This window comes from Brassica napus, chromosome A10 (assembly GCF_020379485.1).
Source record: "Brassica napus cultivar Da-Ae chromosome A10, Da-Ae, whole genome shotgun sequence".
Lineage (NCBI taxonomy): Eukaryota > Viridiplantae > Streptophyta > Magnoliopsida > Brassicales > Brassicaceae > Brassica > Brassica napus.
Window position 1 is genome coordinate 8391620 of NC_063443.1, and position 17234 is coordinate 8408853.

The 17234-nt window shown below is 38.2% G+C and overlaps 5 protein-coding genes and 1 pseudogene across 6 annotated transcripts; 3 read left to right on the forward strand and 3 right to left on the reverse strand.

Moving 5' to 3' along the window:
* Positions 1–1611: 1611 nt before the first annotated feature.
* Positions 1612–5299, reverse strand: LOC106430539 (annotated as a pseudogene).
* A 123-nt stretch (positions 5300–5422) lies between these two features.
* On the forward strand, positions 5423–6525 carry LOC106430538. Its single transcript, XM_013871328.3, has 2 exons — positions 5423–5951; positions 6291–6525. The coding sequence occupies exons 1-2, from the start codon at positions 5548–5550 to the stop codon at positions 6394–6396; spliced, it is 510 nt and encodes a 169-aa protein (XP_013726782.1). The 5' UTR covers positions 5423–5547; the 3' UTR covers positions 6397–6525.
* Positions 6526–6825: 300 nt separating this feature from the next.
* Positions 6826–8376, reverse strand: LOC106430550. The gene is made up of 4 exons (XM_048742780.1): positions 8039–8376; positions 7472–7610; positions 7309–7394; positions 6826–7216 (listed from the first exon to the last, which is right to left on the reverse strand). Exons 1-4 carry the CDS (start codon positions 8303–8305, stop codon positions 7067–7069), a joined length of 642 nt encoding a protein of 213 aa, XP_048598737.1. The 5' UTR covers positions 8306–8376; the 3' UTR covers positions 6826–7066.
* A 155-nt stretch (positions 8377–8531) lies between these two features.
* Positions 8532–9861, forward strand: LOC106430572 (phytolongin Phyl2.2-like). The gene has a single exon (XM_013871362.3). The coding sequence runs from the start codon at positions 8728–8730 to the stop codon at positions 9535–9537; it is 810 nt and encodes a 269-aa protein (XP_013726816.2). The 5' UTR covers positions 8532–8727; the 3' UTR covers positions 9538–9861.
* A 163-nt stretch (positions 9862–10024) lies between these two features.
* Positions 10025–12360, reverse strand: LOC106430571 (PP2A regulatory subunit TAP46). The gene is made up of 9 exons (XM_013871361.3): positions 12181–12360; positions 11990–12112; positions 11591–11677; positions 11401–11505; positions 11144–11305; positions 11013–11048; positions 10860–10931; positions 10504–10784; positions 10025–10430 (listed from the first exon to the last, which is right to left on the reverse strand). Exons 1-9 carry the CDS (start codon positions 12274–12276, stop codon positions 10175–10177), a joined length of 1218 nt encoding a protein of 405 aa, XP_013726815.2. The 5' UTR covers positions 12277–12360; the 3' UTR covers positions 10025–10174.
* A 306-nt stretch (positions 12361–12666) lies between these two features.
* LOC106430574 (golgin subfamily A member 6-like protein 22) lies at positions 12667–16616 on the forward strand. 2 transcript variants are annotated; one of them, XM_048742781.1, is made up of 3 exons: positions 12667–12832; positions 14079–15973; positions 16052–16616. In XM_048742781.1, the coding sequence occupies exons 2-3, from the start codon at positions 14189–14191 to the stop codon at positions 16394–16396; spliced, it is 2130 nt and encodes a 709-aa protein (XP_048598738.1). In that variant the 5' UTR covers positions 12667–12832; positions 14079–14188; the 3' UTR covers positions 16397–16616. The 2 variants fall into 2 exon arrangements, with proteins under 2 accessions (XP_048598738.1, XP_013726821.2); XM_013871367.3 differs by lacking the exon at positions 12667–12832 and adding an exon at positions 13124–13922.
* The last annotated feature ends 618 nt before the right edge of the window (positions 16617–17234 follow it).

Consider the following 17234-nt stretch of genomic DNA (forward strand, 5'->3'; position numbering starts at 1 on the left):
CTCTGGAAATTGATTCCAAAAATCTCTACCCAGCCAACAATCACATAATCAGAAATCTCTAAAAATCTGAACGAAGCCCTAAATTGAATCCTAACTTTCCTTATGCCAATAGAAGAGAAATTCCTAAAGTTCCTTTGAAGATACTTTACAATCCTTCGAGATCTCATTTTGAGGTCAACTGGAGACACACCCCTGCGGATCTGTGATATTGCCTTGATGGTGACAGATATCCAGATCCAAATCCAATTCGAGAGTATTGATGATTTCCTCCATCTTCCAGATCGTTTCCTTCCTTTATCCAAACCAGAACCGTGTAAATCCTCTGAACTCGATCTTGTCAGATCTCGATCTTGTTTTCCTTTCTTCCCCACATCAACCTTCGGAGAACAGACCACATGTATCGGAGATTTTGAATCAATTCCCGGATCCCATCGACGAAGAATCATGGAAACCCTAAATCGCCGTTACAATCGCCATAAATTCTTCTTTTTCTAAAATCCTAAATAAAAGAGATAAGAAAAAGTATGTTAACATAAACAAAAAGTATGCACTTCACCTAGGCTTACTTTAATATTAATAACTTAATTTTTTTTAATTTTTTTTTTTTTTTTTTTTTTTTTTTTAGAAAAAGTATGTTAACATAAACAAAATTAAGTTATTAATATTAAAGTAAGCCTAGGTGAAGTGCAATTAAATGGCTACAATAAACGATGAAAATGTGATAGGACAAAAAGTCAGAAATGTAAACCAAAATAAAAGAGAAAATCGCATCAAAAAATTTTAACTTTCAAAGTGATATTTTTATCATAAAAAACCTTCAAAGAAGAAAAATGACCGGCTGAACATGTTAAAAAACAGTTTTGTTTTCAAAAAATAATTATTTAATTAATAAAATAAAAACATTAATAAAAATTGAAAAATTTAACAAAAACTCATAAATTAAAAAATTCAAAAAATAAATAAAGATTAAAAAATTAAATAAAAAATAACAAAAAAAATTCAAAAATAAATAAGATCAAATTAAAATGGAGAAAAATAAAAAAATCATAAATTTAAAAAAAAAATGAAAATTCAAAAATCAAATTCATTTGAAAATGAATTTTTTTTTATCAACATTCATTTTCAAATATAATGTCAGAAATTATCATTGGAGATATGCCAAAAACCGTATCATTCCAGATATGCCAAAAACCGTATCATTCGAGATATGCCAAAAATCGTCATTTCTGACATATCTCCAATGACGGTTTTTGGCATATCTCCAATGATAATTTCCGACATAATATTTGAAAATGAAAAAAAAAATATTTTTTTTGAATTTTCAATTTTTTTGAAATTTATTATTATGTTTTCTGTATTTTAATTTGATCTTATTTATTTTTGAATTTTTAGTTATTTTTTATTTAATTTTCTAAATCTCTATTTATGTTTCTCACTTTTTTTTTAATCTATGAGTTTTTGTTAAATTTTTTGATTTTTATTAATTTTTTTGTTTATTTATTAATTAAATAAATATTTTTTAAAAAAAAAACTGTTTTAAACCTGTTCAGCCGGTCATTTTTCTTCTTTTGAGGTTTTTTATGATAAAAATGTCAATTTGAAGATTAAAAATGTTAGTGAAAAAACTTCAAGGTTTAAAGTGCTAGTAAGTGACACTTTCAAGGTTTTTTATGCGATTTTCTCCAAAATAAAATGCAAACAATATAAGGAAACATGGAGAGCATCGAACCATGTCCACGGGGATTGATAGGGGGCACCTTTACCATTTGACCTACAGATATCACAATGGTCCTTTCTAACAAAATAGTTTATATAATTTAGTAGGGGGCACGTGCCCCTGCACCTGACACTGTAGATCCGCCCTTGCTGGTGTCTCACAGTGTCATAGAGTTCTCTTTTGGCCATTCTCTTTTGCTGATCCGCTTTGTCTCTAGAGTTCTTCGCTTGTTTCGGTGCCCAAACTCTACAAAGATCAGGCATCCAACTGGTGAAACTCGAGAATCTTCTTGCCCTCTCCCTCCTTTTCTGTGCTTCAACTACTTTCTTAGCTTCTCTGCACTCCCTGGTCTCTTTCTTCAAATAGTTCTTCTTACTCGAACCGGGAACATCTTTACGTCTCTGACCACGATGATGACTCTTGATATTGCTATGAATGTTATCTCTCCCTGATTGACTACTGCCTTCATTGTTCATGAAACTATCTTCAAGATCCTCGTCACTGAACATAAGCAGATCCATCTCTGTATAAATTATGCTGACAGCTTCTCCAAGAATATACGTTCTGATAATGGGATTGTACATACCTAGCTTTAATAATTTTGTCCACATATTTATCAAGGCTCCAATCACTAAAGAATCCACCGTCTAACTTGCACTGGATGGCCTTAAGAAGCATGCAAATCTGCTTTGCAAACTTCTGAGTCACCGACTCCTCACTTCCCAAACCTATCTCTGATTTTAAAATCTCCATTCGGAATAGAATCTGCAGCTCGTATCTTATAGCAGATCAAAGAAAACAAAACAATAGTACCAACAGCATAGATAACAGAAAGAAAGCATCAGTAAATGGCACAAGATTAAAGCATAAGAATTAGTGCGTAGTGTAACCAAAAAAAAGTAATAAGGATACTCTCTAATGATGCTACTGGGTGAAGCTTCATCAGACTTCTGCTCACTTGCCGTGGATGATGAATTTTTCTTCTTAAACATGGCAACTAAATCTTTCGGTTCTTTCAGTAACATTTTGGTTAGTTCCTCAGTGACCAACAAGTGGCTACCACTCTCACAGCTACAATCTTTCTCAAGTCTTTGAGAAGAATGAAGAAGGCAGGACTTGACCAGACGCTCGGCCAGAGCTGCCAAGTCTATTTCCTCAGACTCAATCCCTTGCTTGATTTTACTAGGAAGACTAGCAAAGAAAATATCTGATGACTCTAGTGGTGTAACAGATGTATCATTCTCCTGCCTTACAGATATACGATTTCCACTCAGAGCAATGTCCTCCTCAGATACAGGTAAAGAGGTAGTTTTTTCTGTCCCTTCAGATGAGTTGTGATTTTTGTCATCTGGATCTGTTTGTACATCCTCCTGTGCATCGCAATTACTAGCCACAGATAAGCTGCAACCTTTAGGTTTCCTAATCTGTTTCATCCAACATTTCAGAAACTTATACTTCTTTGATTTGTTAAAATTGGAAAAATATGCATCCTTTATATCTATTTGATCAGAACCTTTCACTGATCTGCAGAACTCCTCCCAACACATGTCATGAAGTGAGTTCAGAATCTTTTTGCTTGATTTTCTTTTATTTTAGCTACAACTCCTTTTCTTACTGCTATCTTCATTATCCACAGTTTGAGGAGAGACTCCACTGTCAAAAACCAATATTAAAGCCGAGGAGAAAGTGAAGGGCTTGAGGATTCCTGTCCGCGCACTACCATCACTCTTCGTAAGAGATACCAAAGCTGAGTAGCCCTCCCTATAGAGATAACTTAACAAGATCTGCCAAATGGGTGACGACTTCTTCGCTACTCTCTCACCCGTCTCCTTTTCTAGTATCTGAAGAACTCGATCAGCCCAGAATCCACTCTCCTGCTCCTTCTCTTGGTCAGATTCCTGGGAGACTTAATGAACTACAAAAGTATCACAAGTATACCTCTCAAGTTCCACAAGATCATCACACATCCTCAAGGCTTTAATACTGACTCCATTGCAGAACTCTCCAATTAGATATTTCAGAAGAAGAAAACTCTAGCTCGCCGCACTTGCATTCCATTGGCTTACCATCAATATCAGCAATCTCGAGACTGACCTGAACAGTAAACTTGTGGCTAGTAGACACCTTTGGCGAAACACCGAGTGTTGGGTATATCAATCCAAAGGGAACGTTTAAAGAACCAAAAACCAACGAATCCGTAGAGCAATGTCCCCAACCCAATCCTCTTACTCCACTATCGAAAAACTCAGACTTCAATTCACGCTCGCTTCTTTCACCAAAGCTAACATCAATCCAGCTCAAGTGAATATCTCTATCATCAAACAAGTCGTTCACATAATCAAAAACCTCCCCAAACTTTGACGTGAACAAACCCAACTCGCGCAAACACTCATCGTTACTCTTAACCTCTGTTCGAAAACGCGGCCGGAGTGACCGATTCCTCGCCGGAAAAACGCTCGGCGGAGCTTCGCCGCCGCGATTTCACCATAGTCGGACAAAAACTCGGTTCAGAGAAAAAACGTATGAAATCTGGCTTTTTCGAATCCAAAATCAGTAATAACCTCATAGATTTTTCATAGTTTAGTGTTAATAATAGATAATCTAAGTTTAAATGAAGTGAATCGCAAAAAAAAAAAAATATTTGTGTTGAAAACACAGAAAAACGGCCGCAAAATTAGGTTAGAGTTTCAGGAAGAAGAAGAAAGCCGAAATTACCTTTGTACCCTTCTATAGAAAAATGACAAAAATACAAAATCATACATCCTGCTGCTGTTGAACCCTGGTCCCAATACTAAATAAATACTACTCTCATCATTGAGCTACGACAATTCAGTGATCTTACTCGGCATAAAAATATTTTAAAGGCGTCATGCATATATTTTTATTTAAAAAATCATTTTTTATGAAAAATTATGCCCCGCATACTTCCCAATTTTATCTCGATTTTCTGTTAACTCGCTAGGCCCACACCGACCGCCCGACTAGCGCCTAGCGTAGTCTTGAACATGGCTCTTAACATCAAGAAACTCAGAAACCCATTTCAAATCCCTAAAAATTGAGGAAAACGACATCGACTCCTCCACCATCCGTAAATCCAAGAATCATATCTCGAACCACAGGCTCCCAAGCGTAATCGTAAACGATCTGTCGCAAAGACGCCGCGACATTGACCCCACGAGGCGATGTTGACGTGGAAGTCGATTGGAGTTCGCATCGCTTAACGACGTCGATGGCGCGTCTGAGAGAGACGAGTGTAGGGGTAGGGAGGTCAAACGAGAGTTTGGAAGATGGAATTGAGAGTGCAGAGAGCTTCGAGGAGGATAAGAGAGATGATAAAGAAGAGATGAAGAACTTGAAAGAGAAGAGAGAAGCAGAGAGAGGAGGAAATGAGAGGAGCTTCTCGGCGGCGGAGATTACGACGGCTAGGTATTGATTCGAATCGGGTGAGAGTATAAGCGGGTTGAGATCTATGAGGAGGACGATACGCTGCGTTTTGGCGTATAACAGATCTCTAGCAATTAAAATTGAAACATAGAGTAAAGAGAGATCCGATTTCAGATTTGGAGTTGAAGAAAAGAAGAGAGAGGTTTATCCTTTTGGAGGGAAAATTATGTTGCCAAATTTACAGAATTGTTGGGCCTTAATTTTATTAAGCCCATAAGCCCACTAGTAAAAGGAAAATTCAATCTGCTGACGTGGCAAGTTCTATACAACACTATCGTCCCCAAAGATAGAACGAGAACAAGTTTCATCTACTTCCTTCAAATTTTCAGATTCTTCTCGATCGATTGTCCGGGAAAATAGCAGTTTTCTCGGTGAATTTTGTTATCATGAACTGCGTCTATACGTTCAAGTTCGTACCATCCGGTATTTTACTACCAAGTGCACAATCAAACCTTCACATTTCGAGCTCGAATGCCTCGATTACGCAGAGATGGCGTAGTTTCGCTTCTTTCTCTTCTTCTTCTTCTTCTTCCCCAATTCGAAGGAAGACCCTAACCCTAGTATCTGCGAAATCTTCGGAAGCGGAGGAGGTATCGGATACGGAGGACGAGTGGCTGAAGAAGCTACCGGAGAAGAACAAGCCACTGTATTCGCATAGCTTGCCGTGCATCGAGGCGTGGCTGAGGAAGTTAGGGTTTTACCAGAGCAAAGACGATAGAGCTGTTTGGTTGATTCAGAAACCTGATTGGCACGCTCAGTTATCTCTTGACGTCACAGATCTCTGCATAAGGTACAGAACAGAGTCTTATTGAGTTCGTCTAAATTTCGATTTTTTTTAATATAGTTAAATTACCTATTTAAGTTGGTGTTAAAGTGTCTGTGAATGTGTTGTTTTGACAATAAACTACTGTCTTTAATAAATGAGGAGGATACTCAGGAAGATGTATGCTGTTGGTTCGATCTAGGATGTATCTTAGCACGAGTTTTGAATGTTTTCGTTTGCTGGAACTGAGATTTGGAAAGCTAAATAAACGTGTGAAACTCAATTGATCAAACCAAATAAGTCTAGACATTGACATTCCTTTTAATCCACCGAGTTGGGAGTAACGCAGATTGATTTGTAACACAGGTACTTGAAAAGCGGGCCGGGAAATCTAGAGAGAGACATGGAAAGAAGGTTTAGCTATGCATTGAGCAGAGAAGATACTGAGAACGCCATACTCGGAGGACCTTGACGAATAAAGAGTTTGTTGAACATCTTTCTTCTTAAACCTTATACTTATGTTACTCCATTAGTTTTCCATTGTATGATGATGAATTTGCTTCTTTGATAAATAAAAGAAATAAAATTAAAACTTTTTTTATTCACGATTCATAACTTGACATCTGAATGTAAAAGTTTATATGCATTTGGAGAACCAATGTGCACACCTTAAAAGAAAATCTGTTGATCCGTATTATCATTTCTGAGAGAGGAGCTCCTCTACAATGTTTTTATATAATCATTTTGAGCGAGGAGTCTCCTCTATAATGTGGTATATTAATCATTTTTGAGCAAAGAGTCTCTTCCAGAATGTGTGTGTATATATATGTCCATAGAGACCGCTTCTAAGCAATTATCAGAGACCGTAGAGAACCATTTTGACTTGTAAAGATACCCTTTGTGAAGCTGAGAAAGTACAATCAAATTTCACAAAAGCTTTGCTTCAATTGTTTAAACATAGAAAAAGATATAAAATTACATAAGACAAAAAAAAAACTTCATATGTATTTTGACAACTTTAAAATCGTGTGTGTTTTGACTAAAATTTCCCAAAATTGGGTTACTATGTGGATTCAAAGCTTAAACCTCTAGAAATATCTTTCTCAGTAGAACTGAAACGAGAAGGCAAAGATCAAAAAGTTCTATTGATTCTTCTTAATAGTGGGAGTGAATGACGAGGATGAGGATGAGTTAGAGCTCTGAATCTGATCATCTTTAGATGTTTTGATTATAAACAGAAGTGTTTCTACAAGCATCGCCAAAACTAGCCCAAGTATCCCACCAGCAGCACTCTGAAATCCGAAACACAAAATGATTCAAAAATCACACTTAACCATATGACAGGTTTCAAGAAAGAAAATGAGAGCACACAGAAAACAATTACGAGAGCGGGGTTGCGGTTGAATAAAGCTCTGAAGGAAGCGTATCCAACCAAATATCCAGTGAACATTGTAAGACCAACGTGTAAACCTATCAAAAACGAAATTCATCAGTGACCTATGTGTAATAATACTATATCAAAGAAAGTTATCAAGAAGAGTGTTTACCAAAACCGAGCTGGTCTTTGTAAGAAGAGAAAGGCTCTTCAACTTGTTTCCTAGGTGTTATATCTTTAACAAGCTCAGCGTATTCCTTCCTCTCTGCTATTTCTCTCAGCTTTAGCAGTCTCAGTTTCAGTTCTTCACTCTACCAGGAGCAACGAATCAAATCAAATTCACAAAGAAATGGCAAGACATGCAGAAGATTTATATATATAATCATAGTTAAGAATTATTTCCTCGCTTCGATTATTCCCATCAACCAAAACAAAAATGAATAGTATTTGGATTCAAGCAAAAAGACAATTGTGCTCATCTTCACTAATGATAGCTAGAAATGTTCCATGAAACATTCGCGTTGGCCCCTAAAATTTAAGTGGCTGATATGTATTAGATTATCCATCCTTCAAATTTGATTATGGCTAATATGCATTTAGCTCACATTCCCTACTTGTTTCAAATCTCATGAACTTTGGCAGGTGATGGTAAAAGGTAATCTCTTCTTGGATTATCTCAACATAATCAAATTAGGTCAAATCGAAATCGGATTCCACATAACATTCGAACTTCACATACCTTTTCCCTGGGTTTGGGACTGGTGAATACGAAACCGGAGCCGGAGAAAAGTCCCAACAAGGCCGGTCTGGTCGAGGGATCGGATCCGGTCCATATAGCGCGGAGCAATTTGTAGGGAACGGTGTTCCTCGAGCGCAGATCCGAAGCGATATCTCTGAGTTCTTCGGAGAGACGACGATCATCGCAGGCCGACGCGAGGAAAGATCGCAGCGGTTCAGTGACGGAGATAATCAGGCCACACGCATTTCTCGGGTCGGGTTGATCCATCTTTTCGATCGAGTTCAGTGGAATTCGTTTCTTCGATGTTTCTCTTAACCGACGTTTCTCACGCGCCAACAGTAGTAGTAACAAGTCAGAAATGGGCTTCGTTTCGGCCCTTTAAAGAAATGAGCAGGGTCAAGTAACCCGATCCAAAAATAGTAAGTAATTTAATTTGTTACCCCTATCACGTGACAGTCCACGTGTGGACACCTAGAAACAGAGCCGGTGAGGGTGTTCTTGTAAATATCAAATGGTGGTTTCACTTTCACGAAGTGAGATGAGTCACGCACACTGTATATTCTATTCAGAACCTATCGTTGTCGCTGCTTCGTCTTTCTCCAAAAATGGATCTCACCAAAACCATCTAACCTCTCATATTCGATCGAGATCGCAACATTAATTATCCTTTTGTTGCGATTCCGTCAAGGATGATTTCGAATCCAAGCCTATTATCCTACACTTGCATCGCGAAAGGAACCGTCGTCCTCGCCGAGTTCGCGTCGAAGGAAGAGCCAGGAATCGAAGACGTAGCTTTGCGATGCATCGAGAACACGCCTCCGCACCATTCACTCTTCTCTCACACCGTTCGCAAGAAGACCTACACATTCTCAATCGATGATGATGATTCCTTGGTGTATTTCGCGATCCTCGACGAAGCGATGGAGAAACCGGAATCCTTGTGGTTATTGAACCGGTTGAGATCAGCTGTCGAAGATCTGGTCAGAGGAGGGGAGACGTTGACCAATCCTTCTCCTCGTTGTCTCCAAGCTAAGATGGATCCAGTTTTCGCGGAGATCGTCGGTGGTGTGGATGTGGATTTGGAGTTGGAGATGGATTTGGTTGGATCTCCGAGGAGCGTGGCGAGGGATAGTCGTAACCCTAGTATTGATTCATCTAAAGGGAGACGAGCGTCGCTGATGCCGCTTCTGGGGAAGCAGTTGAAGGCGTTGAAGAAGAAGAATAAGAGATTGCATACGGAAGATTCCGGTGACGTTGGCATGATGAAGGAGACGTCGGAGAAGAAGGTGGATTTGTGTGGGAACGGGAACGGTGGAGTGTCATCACGCAAGGAACTGAGAAATGGTTTGTTAACAGATCATCATCATCACAGGCAAAAGGCGAAACAGATGTGGAAGAAACATGTGTGGTTTGTGTTGATCTTCGATTTCTGCATCTGTGCTGTTCTCTTCGGAATCTGGCTTTGGGTTTGTGAAGGGTTTCAATGCGTCAATGGGTAAAGTAACCCAGCCAGTCTCGGTGTGTACGTACATCTTCAAATTCATTTTGTTCTCAAGCTGCATCAGCATTTGATCATACATCAGTTCATTCTTCTTCTTTTTTCCTCGTGAGCCGGGTATTCGTTTTTCTGGATCAAAAAGTCTGATCCTTTTTTTCCCTCTCCTTTGTCTTTTTTTTTTGTTTTGTTATTTTTCAAAGATCACAAGAAAGTGTTGTTTCCAGGATGAAAATAGGTAAGTTGAGTCCTGGCTTTACATGTTAGTGATATGTTCATTGTACTTTGAAAGTTATATCATTCACAAGCAACATGTGTGTTTTGTATTATTGTATCTCTCTTTTTTCCTTCTGGTGTATTCTCCCATAACTTGTGTGCTGTGATTATTGAACGTGGGTCGCACAATAATAGATGACAAAGAAAGATGGTTTCAGATCCAGTCGCACGTTACACTGCTTCTATGGTCGGCGGATTTAAAAGAGAAAAAAAATATTCCAAAAGTAAGATAACTCCAGTACTTAACTCAGTCTATGGTTTACAGTAGAAAGATGATTACATTACAAGACATAATTGAAAGAAGAGGATTCGGAAATAAGTAACGAAAGGAGGAGAGAAAGCGTTGTATCTTCTCAATCTCATGTTCAGCCACAAGGAGTGAGTTTCTTGTTACCAGCCCCACGAGGATTATCGTCCTTCCAATCATCGAAAGCTCTAGCTTTCATCACAGCTTCTTCATCTTCGTCGTCATCTTCTTCATCCTCTTCCTTTCTTCTCAGAGGCCTATCATTGTGCCATGAGGTGGTTGCTTCTTCAATGGCTTTTTTGGTCTGTTCTTGCCAATCATTCATTATATTCATCTCTGTTAACCCAGCATCCTCTATGCTCATCGTCGGCATCCTACAAAGCCCCCAAGTTTAAGCACACCTTTTTGAAGGTATTTGCGATGAGTTGTGACTTTGTGTTTGTTTACCTGTGACTTGGTTGGAAAACTTGAGCTATCATCCTCTCTCTCTCCGTAGAAAGAGATCCATTCACAATGCTTGCTGGACCGAATATAAGAGGTTGGTGCTTGTGCTCATGACCCTGTGATACTGAAGCTCTCCCTTCTAACACATCTTGTGCAAATGTAGCACAAGTGATTGGTTGTGCCGGTCTAGAGTACTGTACCCTCGCAGCAGCATCTCTGTGCCAAGTTTCAGCCTTCTTTGTGCGATCATCAAGTGCATCCCGAGAAAACACATCCTCTCCATCCTGATCATCATAACACCATTTTCTTAGCTTATCAAAAGAGTCATAGTACCATGTAAAGAAAGAAAGCAGACTTACCTTCAACTGTTTTTCCTTGATTGCAGAGAGCATTTCCTCTTCTCTCTTTAGCATTTCCAACAGATCAATAGCCTGCAACGAAGCTTAACCATCAGATAAAGGCCACATCTCGTGACAAAAACATAGGATTCCACTAATGATGTTTTGACAAACCTTGCAAATAGCCAAGTTAATTGTGGCGAGCCACGCCTGCAAAGAAAAGACATTCAAGAAAAAGGTTAACAGAAATCTGATTTACCAAAAAAATAACAACACAGAGCACAAAAACAAAACTGTGGACGTACATCTCTTTCTTCTTCGCTGTCATCATCTGGGATGTCTTCTTCTCCAGATTCAACCGGAGTTGACAAGGCAGCAGCCCTTTTTGAACGTCCGCGTCGCTCCTTCCTCTCTTTAATCTCAAGGAGCTTCGCCTCTGCAGTCTTCTGACGTTTGAACCGAGTTATCTATAAAACATAAAGATTTTGAAAATCCGAAAAACATAACATATTCTTCTCAATAGAATGCAAACACAAAGAACGGCGGTGGATGAATAATCTACCTTGAGAGCTCTCCTATCAGCAGGTGGAGCAGAACCTCCTCGTGAAGAAGCCTCCAACTCCTCTTCCGGAACAAGTTCCATTGCCTCACAGAACGAAAAGAACTCCTACACACATAATAAAGACCCAATGTTCAACAATACCCACTAGCAACATCAAAGGGATGCAACAAGCTGCAAAGACTAAGCATACCTTCAACTTAGCATACGAAGCCTTGACAATCGGAATCCGGTCCTCCTGTTTGATTTTCTCCGTCAACTCCGCAAGATAGAAAGGTACCTACAATCACACACAGCCTTCGTCACTACAAGAAAATGTCGATACAAACACACACACACACAAAATCTTATGATCTCTACACAATCGGAACTTTAGTAACTAGAGAAAGCAACTGAAGCTTGAACCATAAGCTGAGAAGATATCCTTTGTTACTTCAAGAAATGTAACACACACAATCTTATCATCTCGACACAGAGCAACCGGTAAGTCTAATTCAAGAGTGCAACCGAAGCGGCCAAAGCTATTCTCGTTCGACCAACCAAACACACGTCCTCTCGGAGAAACATAAAGCCAAACAAGAGAAGACCATACCAAAAGATACTTGAGATTGTTGGTGCTGATATCTTCTTTAGTCTCGTTAGAAGAGAAGAGCCCCAGCTTCCCAACCATGTCTTCGCATTTCTGTAACATCGCACATCCTTTCCTCACAACATCCTAACACACAACAAACCTCCTCCGATTCAGTTAATCGAATTCGTATAAAAAGGTAGAAGCTTTCCAACCTGATCGGCGCGGGATTCTGAAGCCGCGAGATGAATCTTCCTTGCTTCCTCGAACAACGCCGATAATGGCATCTCCTCCATAGCTACACCACCCATCACTGACGGAGCCAAAATGATTCGAGTTTCTTCGAGAAAGTGGATCCGTGAAATCTGAGACAAAATGTTGTTTATGTTTAGGGTTCAACTTAAAATAATAATCTGAACGAGTTATTTTAAAAGGACGGATCAGATCATTCCACGTCAAGTCAAGTGACGAAGTCAGAGTTAGTTTCAGCCGTTAGATCTGTGGACAATTCTTTAACCGACTCGGTTTGTATACATTCTACCTCCAAGATCTAGTGCGGGTGGGTGTAGCGTAACCCCGTAAGTAATTGGTTTCTTGCCGCACGATTTAAAACATCGACGGCCAATAAAATTAATGTATAATATGTTTGGTTTTACTTCTTTTTTTTTGGTTATAAAATGGTTTACTTCAAATTCTATACCATCTTTTTTTTTCCAGCAAACAAAGTTCCCAGCTTTACAGATTTCATCAAAAGGGGGAAAAAGCTTGATTGATTCTCGAAGAAGGATCCCAAGAGAGAAGCCTATCTAAACAATGCCTTTCTTTCTCACGAAACCTTCTTCTCTGATTCAACACTTTAATTTACAGGTACTTCAGTCTTAATCCTTTTACTACTTTAAATCTCTTTCTCTGTCTGAATATTGATTTGTCTCTGTCACATCTCTATTGGACATTCTCAATCTCGATTTCATTTTGGAAAATAATGCATTTGGATTTTGATGTATGTCTGTATCTGGAAATTCCTTTGTATTTCACTATTTCATTGGGATGAAAATAGTAAGTGTTAGAATACATTTAAAAAAAATTGATGGTTTTTTTACATGTGCAGTGTATATATAGTTCTCAAGTGTTTGCAATAATGCCTCAACAAAGGCCCATTATAAAAAAAAGCTGGAAATTTAAGGATTTATTTCTTGTGTAAATTACAAAAACTCTAAAAAGTGTTATTATTGATAGTGAAATGGAATGATTGCATTTACTTGGTCCACTTTTAGATATCTCTAAAAACATTTGTGGTGTAAAAGTCTTTTTATTTCTAAATCATCCATCAATTCATACCAGCTTTGATGATGATGATGAGTATTTATGTCGGAGAAACAATATTTACCTAAGCAAAATATACAACAGACTTTTCTATCTCTGCACCCTTTGTAACTTTTAAGATTAAAAAGTTGAGACTCCAATTTTTTTAGTTTAGTAAGATGGATCTTACTACAAAAACCTAGTTAAGTAATCTCAGTTGTTAATGGTGACACTATTCAAGAAGAATGAATATGTAGTTTGATTTTGCTTTCCATGACAACCAATCGTTATTGAAATGAAATGTCAAAAACAAAAATTATAAAGAGCAGGTGGGGACACATCTAGGGACCTTGTGTTACCAGAAAACCAGGAGAAGCATACATTTTTCTTGCCTTTATCTATCTGTAAGGATGATCTTACATTACATGATTCTTTTGACAGTGTTTCTTTTACATGTGTGTCAGATATTTTATTTTATTTACCTAACTTTATTCCTCTGCCATTACCATCTGGAAAAGAAGAATAAAAAGCTTATGTAACTCCCCACCCAACAATAGAACATGCCATACCACATGTTCTTCCCTGTTTTTCCTTGTGCTAAGACTTTGCAGTTTCACTCAACCTTTGCTTAAGATCTCGGTCATCTTCTTCTATGGTTATGTTCTTCTTTCTTTTGGTTTCATTTTGAATCCTTTTTTGGTTCTTGCATTTGATGTTCTTCTGACTCTTTGCTTTGGAATTTTTCACATTCATTTTTATCACTAGTTGCTCTGATAAGAGTTTTTTTTTTCCTGTTTTCTTATCCTGACAGATGGATGATAAAAGGGAAAATGCATCTTGAGATTCAGATTTAGTCATATCTACAGAGATTGGTTTTGTGTTGTTGCTCTTTTGTTTTTTTTTTATTAAAGAGCAACAACCATGTCCATGGGAGATGAGAAACAGTGTTGTGAGATGAAGAACAAAATGATGCTACTCGCTTTGCTGATTAGGAGAATCTTTGATGAAGAGAAGAGTAATCTTCTTCAGAGGCTAGAGGATGCCAACCGTGAGATTACAGAGCTGAAGAAACTGAGAAACCAAGATGCAAAAGCTAACGAGAAGGTAGTTAGCATAATCGCGTCTCAAAAACAGAACTGGCTAAAGGAGAAGTACAGACAAAGGCTGCAGGTTGAAGCTCTGATGAGGGAGCTAAGGAACATGGAGAAGAGGAAGAGAACTAGCTTATCTGAGTTGCAAGAAAGACTAAAAGAAAAAGATGGTTTAGTGCAATCCAAAGATAAAGAAATTGAAGAAGAGAAGCTTAAACGCCAAGAGGTAGAGGAGAAGCTGGTCAAGTCAGAGAAAGAAGTTCAAGAATTGAGGGAAATGAAAGAGAGAGATGTGAAAGAACATTCCTCTGAGCTATGGAGGCAAAAGAAGACATTCCTCGAGCTTGCTTCTAGCCAGAGACAACTTGAAGCTGAACTGAGTCGTGCGAATAAGCAAATCGATGCTAAAAGACATGAAGTTGAAGACTTGTCTTTAGAAATGGTCAAGATGAGAAAAGATGTGGAAGCAAAAGATCGAATATTGGCGGTGTTGTTGAAGAAGTCAAAACTGGATATAGCCGAGATGCATACATTGCTTATGGAGGCTAAAATGAAGCAAGATGAAGATGAAGCAAAGAGTTGGAGATCAAACTCAAAGTCAAGACGGTCACTAAGAAGCATGTTTGCTTTCGAAACCACAAGTAAGCCTACTAAAACAACCAACAGTGTTGGTTCCATTACTCACATTGATGAACATGTGGAATGGAATAAAGATCCTAATGTCGTCCCAGAGATCATGGGTTCCTACTCTAATGATGATTTCAGTGAACTTGGTAACGGAGTGGTGCATTTTGAAGGAGCCAATGGAGTTGCAAGGAAGCGTGAGAACATGAGTTTTGGTGAAGAAGATTTTTGTATAAGAGTGATAGGGAAGAAGCAAGAGATAGAGATAGGGGTTTTGCCAGAGCATGAAAAGATTGAAGCTTTGTGTTTGCATCTGATGAACTCTGAGTTAGAATCAAACCGGTTGAGATCTTGTATAGAAGGACATAGCCAAGAAATGTCACAGTCGAGACACAACAAGGAAGGCCTTGTCAGTCAAAGAGTGGAAGAATCTGTTGCTATGAGGAAACAACATTTCAAGACACAGCTAAAAAGCTTCATGTCCCACAAGAACAACACGAGTTATAGAAGAAAGAACACAAAAGCAGAAGAACTACAAGTGCAAGAAAGAGTATTTGGATCAAAGGAAAGTTCTAAGGAACATGCGACAGAGAAAGGAAGGGAATCATATTCTCCTGATGAACTGAGACATTTAACTTTGAAAGCTGCTCAATCTGATGCTGAAGAAGAATCTGAAAAGGACATTCTCTTACCAGAGAATGGAAAAGTAGATGGTAAGGAGGAGAGTGAGAGCCAGCCATCAAGCACACACAATCCACCTTGGAGAATGGATCTTCATGCTCTTGGAGTCTCGTTCAAGATCAAAAGGCTGAGACAACAGCTGATGATGCTTGAAAGATATATCGGCAAACAAGAGAGCCAAGAGATTGACAAGATCAGCAGCAGTGATACTGGGAAAAGGGCTTTGTTATTGCTCATTACACTGCTCAACAAACAAGTTACTAGGTATCAATCACTTCAAGAGAAGATTGATGGTATCTGCAAAAAAATGGTAAGCAAATCATTTTTCCTCATATCAATTACATTAGTGCCCCTGTTGACATAAACTGATTCTTTTCATTATATGTAGCATGTGAACGACACAGGAAAGACATCACTAGAGCATTTCTTAGATGAGACATTTCAGCTGCAAAGATACATAGTGGCAACAGGACAGAAACTAATGGAGATCCAGTCCAAGATCACTTCCGGGTTTGTAGAGGTTCTAGTAGGCTTCATCACTACTGAATCATCCTCTACTAGTAGCAGCTTTGATCCAGAACGTTTTGCAGAAAGCATTAGAAGTTTGTTTCAGGAAGTGCAGAGAGGGCTTGAGGTTAGGATATCTCGAATCATAGGTGATCTTGGAGGGACACTAGCTCGTGAGGGAATGATACATTTGAAGCGACGGGACGACGGCGTTCAACGACTATGAGTAGCTACTACACTACATGTAAATCCTTTTTTACAATTCCAGTTCAGCTCTTCTTACGGTTCATGAGAAAGCCTTTTAGGTTTTGTTTGTATATAGAAATTCACTTATTTTTAATCGTTTGTTAGCTTTAGTCTCCGTAAAGATGTAGGAAGAAACATTCTCCATTTCGATAAACTTGTATGTTCTTTACATCATATAGTAAAATCATTATTACTTTGTTTTTTCTAAAGAAAATCTATGTTATATGAATAAAAAAAATCTTCAAAGAAATGAAGTATTTAATCTCTTGCAATGGTTTGCTTCATATAATAAAGGTTTCTCTTAGTTCCTTACTTGTCTAAATCATGCATTACTCAAAATGTAGGTTCTACTACAACAAAAGGAGAGATGTTCACTCCGGTTCGGCTTGGTATCGGTTAGCTAATTGAAAAGCAAACTATATAAAAAAAAGTAGCACAAGATAAAATTATAAAGAGAGAAAAATTAAAAGGAGAGAGTGGGCTAAGGAGAGGATGGGGCTTAAATTGGATGTATCTCTGTCACTTTTGGAAGTGATAATAAAAAGTATTTGCATCTGTTGTTTTTGCTTTGCCCTCTTGTTATTTTGTAAAAGCTTCAAACATTCTATCAACAATGTTTGGTAGTTGAGTTTTGAGATTAACAAAAATCCAATAATATTATATAACTATAAAAAAACTAGATGATAACCCGCGCACATGCGTGAAGTGTGTTTTAATACTAATGTATGTTTATCAAATGGTTTTAACATTTTACAACACTACAATATTTATCGATTATAAAATGACGTATACAAATGTCGGTATCTTAAATGTATCAT